Genomic DNA, 9,353 nt, shown 5'->3' with positions numbered 1-9,353 from the left:
CATTCCTTGGGTATGTTTCTCTGGGAGCTTTTGATTTCCGCTCTGAGGGCTGGCTCAGACCTCCAATTGCTCTTATAAGAAAATATCTGAGACTGAAAGTTGAAAATGTGCAAGATTCCTTCTTTAAGTACACAAACACTCCAAGTCTAGCCACTTTCCTGTAGTCCTGCCAGGTTTTCAGTATGTCTGATACTTGATCAAGTGACTTTTTTGGGGTAAGGGGAAAAAAAGGAAGGAAAAACATAAGGGAAGGAATGTAGAATATCCACACCTGTACATTTTATAAGACTTAACCAAAGGAACTGTACCAACCAAAGTTGGTGCAGGCACACACATACCGTGTATAACTGTATCAATAGGGATATGTTGCCAACATAGTGAATTCTTAATTTCACCAAAAAAAATATATGGTCTAAAAAGCATTTGCTGTATAAACACCTGTATATAACTTGATATTAGTGCATTTTAACCTTCTGTGAATCAACTTCAGGATGTAATTCTTCAAACAATGATTCTGTTAATCAATACAGACAGGCTAGAGAAGTGTAATGTTTGAAAAAGTCCCTATTTGCAAAGTCATTTATAAACAGTGCAAGAAATAAATTCTGCAGGGTAGGATTCAGTGCATATTTATGCTGGTTAAACACCTTAAATTCAAGTGAGATTAGTTCCAGTTTACACCCGAGTAAACAAGCCCAGAATTAGTCCTGCAGCCAAATTCGTACTGAAGACAGTGAACAACAGGTGACGAGGACTGCTGTATTTAGCCCATTGTGCAATTCAAGTTAAAGACTGACTTGGCCCTTCACTTTGGGTTTCCTGGCTTTCTGGTGGTTTGTTACTTTTACACATTTTTTTTCTGTCAGTGAACTTCTTAGGTTTTTGTTTAATGAAAAAAACCATTTCCTTGAAAATAATTTTTACACAAGAAATTTATGAAACATGTCTGAAGCCTCTCTTTGATGATCTCTGACCATTTTTAGGCATATTTTTTAAAGGCAGACTGTTTACCTGGTTACGTTTGCATTTGGTATGCATTTTATACATATTTAGGTGTGTATATTATTTACCTAGTACTAAGGTCATCAAAGTCTTTAGGTAAATATGGATTTTGGGAAGATTCATAATTTGGAAATATATTTACCATACCCGTTCCTCTGAATTTTTTAAACATCAAAGATGCCATTTTTTTAATGAAAAAAGGGGTTTTGAGCAGAAGCAATGACATAACCTTAACCAGAAAGCAAAGACAAAAAGGCACAAAAAGGCACAAACACTTTTGCAGTACAATATATAATATTGGCTTTTAAAATGAAAGAGACTTTGAGGTACATTCTTCCCTTCACAAACACTCAGTCTCCTAAGTGACATTAACGAAAGTCACACACACTTTCATGAGGAGAGATTATATTTATCGTTTCAGAACTCTTCACATATCAGCTACCATACAGCTGACCTAATTTCATATACAAGTGTCTAAACAGGACAATCAAATCTTGCAGTTAGGCATTCAGATCATCATGTTAGTACTACAGTCTAGTCTAACACCCATTAAAATTGAACAAAAGATTTCCCATTGGTTTCCATCAAAGCTGGATAGGGCCTATAAAATGGCTACAAATGCTTAATGGTCAAATGTTGACCTCAGAAAAGCAACAAGTCTGTTGATGTATGTACCTGAGGACATAATTTAGCCCAAGTACCAATCTGAGCATCCAAAAATGGGACTTAGATTTTTCCTTAAGACCTCTATATTTAAAAATTAGGCCCAGAGTATGAACTGTTGATAACATAACCATGCAAATGATGTTATTTACAGGGGTGACCTGTACATGCGGACTGGTACCGGGAGGGACACCCAAGGGGCAGGAGCATTTGGAGGTACCCCATTTAGAAATTAAAATTTTGGCAGGGACCCAGGGGAACAGTGCATCTCCCAAGGGCTACCATGAGTCATCTATGGTTATTTATAATGGAACTGGACTGATTCAGTTTGTTAAAATTCTGTAAGAGAGATGAGATCACTTTCTGAATTTAGTTAATTTAGATAGGCTGTAAAACTGTAACTCCATTTTGCTGTATCACAGTGTGAACGTGTGGGAGGACAGAGTGGCTATATACAAACATCTTTTTAAAAATATCCATCTTCTAGACTTCAATTTGCCTAAGAAAGTGCATTAACTCTGTCTCATTAAACATGAGCATACTTAAACAGGTCAAAAGTCAACATGCTGGCATTTATTGTGTTGAAGCTGGGGTCAATCAACATGACATCACTGCGCAGACAAATGATGCAGGATTGGGAAGCTATCCTTCCTGCTGAAATAAATAAGAACAGATGCTGTCATGATTATTTAACAAGGACTAAGATACTAAGGAGCTATAGGTTTTGGTGACAAGTCAGACTGACTTTTAATTTTAGAAGACATCATCAGCAAGATTAGGAAGCAGAGATGCCCTAGGAATGTGTTACTCATAAATGACAGCTGCAAGCAAGCAGTGGGGAATAAGAGCAACTTCTTCCATGCTTTAGCCTCACTTCATTGTGCCAAGTATTTCAGGGTAAATAGGCACTCTCTCTATTCATAGAGAGCATCTATTAGGAAGGGGACACATTTCAAATATCCAGTATGATTCAGTAGCACACAGGCTCAATTTATAACCATTCCCCATTATATAATTATGACTTTTTTTGGTAGTAACAAAATGCCCAGCGTGTCAGTGCTCCAAAATTCATTGCCAAAGGGAAAAAGTGTGTATCTAGGGAAGGCTAGTCACCCACTCTCTAAATAAGTCGGTAGAGAGCAATCCACCTTTTAAAATTAGTAGTCTCTTGTATTTTTTAGTCAAGGGGGAAAAAAAGAATTCCCATGGTTGTGCCTAGCAACCACCCCCACAACCTTTCTCCCTGCTCCCCCCACTTGAACTAGCTGCCTATCTTAGCATAAATGTCTTGTGTTGAATAAAAAAACATTTTTACCTACTATTGATCAGTATTTTTTAATATTAAAGAAAGATAGAATAATGGAACCACCCCTCAAAATAAAATGTCAATTTTAGTTATAGAAAATTTGTCTCAACTATTAGAAAGATAATTATCTTGATTAAAGATATCCATTAACCACTTTCCCTCTAAATTACACCTTCTCATATAGTATTAAAATCAGCAGCAGTGTAATGAAAAATGCTGAGTTCACAACAGATTTGACATGCAGTTTGGTTGGTTGGTTGGTAGGTTTTGAACTTCTGTGGGGTTTAAAACAGCTCCTTTCTTGTTTCCAGGGTTGCTGGTGGTGGTTCAAATGTATCCTCTCCTCTCCTATGATGTCTCAGCTGGTTCAGAATTCCCATGGGATTGTGTCTTGTAGTGAAGTGGCTATTCTATGATTTATGTAATTTGGAGATAGGGAGGGCAAGGCAGAAGCCGTTTGAAATAGAGGTTTGTCATATGAACATAATTATAATAAAGTATTTTACATCATATAAAATCAGGAGTGGGCGGCTGGAAGACAGGGAAAAATCCCATTCGATGATGGAAATACAGCGCCTTTTTTGTGTGCTGGAGTGTGCCAGCTTTTGCAGACAGGAGGAATGTGAGTGTCAAGGGGTCAGGATCAATCCGGTGCGAGTTGATGAGGCAGGAAGGTGGGGAGGAATGCCAGGAATGTCCCTGTTTGTGTAGGACTCCATTCAGCCGATTGGCGAGGCTGGGCCGCCTGCAGTGTATAAAAGCAGCCCGGCTCCCGGCTTCAGACCCATTGAGCAACTCTCCAGCCAGAGAGTCAGGGACTTGGCGAGGCGCAGAGACAAGGCGCTCGGAAAACAGCACGCCGCCTTGAGCCGCGAGGGAACCCGCCTCCAGCCTCTCTCCGCCCGCAGGACAGACACGCCGAGGGGCCCTTCCGCCGACTACCGCCGAGCATGTCTGCACCCCTGAGACCCAGCAGCTTCGCCGCGGCGCTGCTCCTCGCTCTCCTCAGCTGGGTAAGTGCCCTGCGCCCGCCTCCTCCGGGCAGGCAGGGGAGAGGCTCGCTGGGGACGCGGGGGGCCGGCTCCTGGGCCAGCCTCCCTTGACCCTCTCGCTCTCCCGGCAGGAGGTGTCCGGCCAGGACTGCAGCGGGCAGTGCCAGTGCGGGCCACCCCCCACGTGCCCGGCCGGGGTGAGCCTGGTGCAAGACGGCTGCGGCTGCTGCCGGGTGTGCGCCAAGCAGCTGGGCGAGCTGTGCACCGAGCGGGACCCCTGCGACCACCACAAGGGGCTCTTCTGCGACTTCGGCTCGCCGGCCAACCGCAAGATCGGCGTGTGCACCGGTAAGTCCAGAGCTGGGCGCTACAGCTCCCCCTAGGACCCATGTCGTGTTGCCTTCAAACGCGATCCCAGCCCGCGCTCCCTTCCTAGCAGAGTGGGTCCTCTCCCCGGGGCTCAGCTACATTGCACGGGGGGGGGGGGGAGCGGAGCTTGTCATCCATATCCCCTTCCCTCCCCCAGCAGTAGCCATTGAGGCTCCTGCCGCATGCCCTCCCCCCAGTGGCGCTGCTGGGGCTGGCTGGGCTGCTGCCCTGGCTGGAGTGCTTATGTCCCTCTCTCCCTGCCTGCAGCTCGGGATGGCGCTCCATGTGTGTTCGGAGGGATGGTGTACAGGAGCGGGGAGACCTTCCAGAGCAGCTGCAAGTACCAGTGCACTTGCCTGGACGGGGCAGTGGGGTGCGTGCCTCTCTGCAGCATGGACGTGCGGCTGCCCAGCCCCGACTGCCCTTTCCCACGAAGAGTTAAGCTCCCCGGGAAGTGCTGCGAGGAGTGGGTGTGCGATGAGCACCGAGAACAGACAGCTGTAGGACCGGCTCTTGCTGGTGAGTTGATATCTTAATGAATTTTGTTGGCGTGCCAGTGCGCTAGATTGAAATACCCAATGGAGTGCTGATTATCCCAATGGACCACGATTCAGCCCAAATGTGTGACTCCAGTGCCTTCAGTGGAATCACATAAATATGACACCCTATGTTTGTGCTACTCTTGTGTATTCATGCTGCACATCTGCCCTGTTGCTCTGTGCCACAGTCTTATCCTGTTGATCTGTGCTCCCCAGCTTACAGACCGGAAGACACTTATGGACCTGACCAGGCAATGATGCGTGCCAACTGCCTGGTCCAGACCACAGAATGGAGTGCTTGCTCAAAGACCTGTGGAATGGGCATCTCCACCAGAGTCACCAATGACAATGCCTTCTGCAGACTGGAAAAGCAAAGCAGACTTTGCATGGTCAGACCTTGTGAAGCAGACTTGGAGGAAAACATCAAGGTAAATATCACCTCTAATATATGCACTTCTAAGGATGTTTCAGCCTCCAACCAATTTTGCAGAAGATGTATAGCTCTAACTTATCCAGTTTCAGAACCAAATAAATATTATAAGGTCTCATCCCAGCAGTGAATATTTTAGAATAAAGCTATAAATAAAAGCACTTCCTTTAGCCATTAGATAAGTATAATAAAATATGCACACTATTTAAACTATCTTGTTTGCATATGAATCCTTCATGAGGAGCAGAGTATTAACCTCCTTGCATATAATGAGGATGAAATATGAATAGGAACTGCAATTTTTTTTAAAAAATGGCTTCTAAACTTTTCTTCTATTTGTTGCCCCACAGAAAGGCAAAAAGTGCATTCGCACCCCCAAAATCTCCAAGCCCATCAAGTTTGAGCTCTCTGGCTGTACCAGTGTGAAAACCTATCGAGCTAAATTCTGTGGGGTCTGCACTGATGGACGTTGCTGCACCCCTCACAGAACAGCCACTCTTCCTGTGGAGTTCAAATGTCCTGATGGCGAGGTCATGAAGAGAAGAATGATGTTCATCAAGACCTGTGCATGCCACTACAACTGCCCTGGAGACAATGACATCTTTGAGTCTCTGTACTACAGAAAGATGTATGGCGACATGGCATAAAGCAGGAAACACTAGGCTCTCAACTTGACCTGTTTGCATCTCATTGTGTAAACATGATTCGATAGCACAAGGTATTTAAATCTGTTTCCAAAAAGTTCAGAATGCTCCATGTGACTAAGACAAATTGTCTTCTGACCCTAAACATTGGTTTGAAGAAAGTAAAATGGCTCATGGGACCACAGCAAAGCGCAGCTTCAGAGGATGCTGTTCATGGAGTGGTGTTTAGGGGTTATTAGGGGACATGTGCAGAAAAATCAGTGTTCCCTTTGTAGGGTAATGTGTGTTCCACCTAGTAGTGCAATTGAAAAAGAGACCCTTAGCATGTTTGCTGACACTGAGTGACAGTAATGGCTGGAATGTAAATCGTTAACCCAGCAAGGTGCTAAGTAAAATGTGTTCTATTGGTCAGGACTGTAATGTTTCAGCTTTGACACTGATTCCAATGACTTGTTCAAGAAGAATCAGAATCATGTCTATTTGACTGGACAGCTTGTGACAGTTAATATGCCTGTAACAAGCTAGATTTTTATTAATATTGTAAATACTGTATATATATGTACAGTTATCTAAATTAATTTAAAGTTTTGTGCCTTTGTTAATGCTTGATACTTTAATGTTTAGCTTTTTTGTTTGTGTTGAAAGAAATAGGATGTAAAGCTTGTCTGACAATGCATTCAAAGCATGAAATAGATCCTCTAATGGAAATTGTTCAGTTAGGGTGACCAGTGAATCAAAATCAAGACAGAGTTTGTTGCTAAAGATGAGGTGCCGCCATCTTTGGAAAGCATCCATTTGTATGGTAAAAACACGATTGCCTCTGCTTTAGTGAACAAAAGGCTTTTAAGTAAAATGAATGGCTTTTTTGTAGCTGATCAGTTTTTCCACCTGGGAGCATTTGTTTCTTTCTTTGACCATGGCTGTTCGTTGAACAGTTTGTTATTTGTTGAGAAGTGTGACCAAAAGTTACATGTTTGCACCTTTTTAGTTGAAAATAAAGTATTATATTTTTTATATAAATGACTTTGAATTTCATTTGCCCGACATCTCCCTCCCTCCCCACTTCCTTCCTACATATTCATCAAAACAAGAGTTTATTTTGTGATGTATACAAATCAATGAAATCTTTTGCCCAGGGATAAATACACTGAAAATTAAACTTCATCTATATTCCAACACAAACTTGCTAGCTCATAATCACTGGTAGGTCAATGAAAATGGAGGGCCACTTCCTCTTTTCAGACTTTAAAGAGGAATCCTAGAGTGCCAAACTTAACACTTTTAAGGTACAACAGTGTCATCAATCACCAGGGCATGTAAAAACACTAAGTGGCTTTAGATGACAGCTATCTAGATTGTCATGCTTGACATCATGGTAGCTCAGAACCTATTGGATTCTTTTTTAATAGCAAAGCACCCAGGTTTCTTCTCAGCTAATTATGGGGAATATTTTAAAAACGTTATTAAATTGAAACAGCTTTTCATTGTGGGTGTCAAATTGAAGTCTTCATTTTGGTAAAACTCCCATTGAAGAACCAGTGGGATTTCTGGCTTATATGAGAACTATAATATGGTTTAATGGGACTCAGGAGACCTTGATTCTATTCCTAGTTCTATCTTTGGTCTACAGGTTGGCCTTGGGCATGTCACTTCACTGTGCCTCCATCTTCCCAATAGGTAAAATGGTAATACTGACCTCCTTGGTAACACACTCTGAGATCAACTGATGAAGGGCACTAAATATTATTAAAATGCAGGATGGGATCTTAAAACTCATCTTAGGTAAGCAAACAAAGTGAAGAGTTGAGCCATCTGTATCCCAAATACTAGCTAGGAACTTCAGCCCTCTATTAATTCCTTCATCAACATAATAGACATTTGTATACTCCCTTTATATATCCAGGTACTCTCCAAGAATTACTTTCAGAAACCAAGTCTAGCCAGCATCTCTTGGAGGACGGGGGGGATAATTAGTGCCAACTGGAAGGGGGGGGCAGGCCCACATCATACTGAGCAGCACCCTCAACTGCCCATAGATTTCAGTTGGAGCTTGGGTCAGCTTGACACTAGAGCAAGTCTGCATTCATGACAGACTAATTGGAATCTAATCTAAAGCCTGCAGAAGTCAATGGGACTCTTTTAATTGAGATCAGTTGACACTGGTTAGGGCCCCAGAAGCATTTCCCTTTCCTCTCAAAAATGTGAGGAATTCCTCTGGAATGAGGAAGTGGTTTTCTAGGCCCATTTGAATTCTGCCTCAAATAGTGCCTCAGACTCACCAGTATTTTCCTTGCAGGTTATAAATATGGTGTAGCAGCCTTCTGGTCACTCTAGAAACACTCTACATTCACATAACCAGAAAGACTGTTTTGGCAACCATTACCTCAGTCCCTCCCATCCCCCAGCAGAACTGTTCTTTCTACCTGACAAGCAAAAGCACACCTGGACTTCAGCCACAGTTAGCTGAATTAAATAGTTGAAAAGATAATATCTCACTAGGTGGAGTGATGGTAGTTTTCATTGAGAACACTAACAATGTCAAAAAGGTTCAAATTTAGGGAAATTTGATGTAAAATATTGTAAATGCATGAAACTTCCCTATGTTATTACATTGCTAATTAACACTATTGTTGCAATAGATCAGAACTGCCAAAAGGAGTGCTTATTAGTTATTTGACAAGTTTTCTCTCCTCTGAAGTATTATGTAAAAAGTAATTTCATGTGTAATTGTAATATACTAAAACCTGCAGTTCTCACTTCAAGACCAGTCAATTACTGCCATTTTGTAATGTAGCTGGGTGTAGTCACATTAATAGAGAAAATCAATATTCTGAATACATTGTTGCAGGGCCTCAACATGGGAATGTAATTAGGCATCATACTATTGTAGCACTTTCTTCTGAAGATACATACAGTTTCTGGAATCAAGAAGTGAGTATTTAAATAATATGTAATCCTAAGTGTAAAAATGGATACAAATTTAGGCCTCTCAACCTTAATATTTCCCTGCTGTCTGTCCTTATGCTTATGATTTAGAGATCAGTAAAAGCAATAAGTAACCATAACAGGAATCGTGTTCTAGGAATGTGGCAGTAAAAAGGAAATATCAGAATTTTTTAAAAAGCTGTTTCCATCTAGTTGGCTTCTTCAGAAAGCTTTACCACATGCATATATGACAGCATTTTAAAAAAAGCTTTTGTTTTATTTTATTTACATATCTTCATTCAACTTAATGTTCAGCTTACACAAATACTATAGGATTTAGAATGCCACCACATATTTGACACTGATTTAATGAACATCACTCAGGTAGCCATTAGAAGAAGCAATCTACATGGCTGCGGAGCAGAGTGTCAAATGACTTGTCAAAAAGCATGAGCTACTTTCCCCATTTCAGTATTTTGTGTC

The 9,353-nt window shown here is 41.9% G+C and overlaps 1 protein-coding gene across 1 annotated transcript; it reads left to right on the top strand.

Annotated features, from left to right (window-relative positions):
- Nucleotides 1-3,742: 3,742 nt before the first annotated feature.
- Nucleotides 3,743-6,965, top strand: CCN2 (cellular communication network factor 2). The gene is made up of 5 exons (XM_075924191.1): nucleotides 3,743-3,984; nucleotides 4,095-4,311; nucleotides 4,600-4,851; nucleotides 5,088-5,299; nucleotides 5,652-6,965. The coding sequence occupies exons 1-5, from the start codon at nucleotides 3,922-3,924 to the stop codon at nucleotides 5,946-5,948; spliced, it is 1,041 nt and encodes a 346-aa protein (XP_075780306.1). The 5' UTR covers nucleotides 3,743-3,921; the 3' UTR covers nucleotides 5,949-6,965.
- Nucleotides 6,966-9,353: the final 2,388 nt, after the last annotated feature.

This window comes from Pelodiscus sinensis, chromosome 3, assembly GCF_049634645.1.
Source record: "Pelodiscus sinensis isolate JC-2024 chromosome 3, ASM4963464v1, whole genome shotgun sequence".
NCBI classification, from domain to species: domain Eukaryota; kingdom Metazoa; phylum Chordata; order Testudines; family Trionychidae; genus Pelodiscus; species Pelodiscus sinensis.
This window is presented reverse-complemented; position numbering and strand designations above follow the sequence as displayed.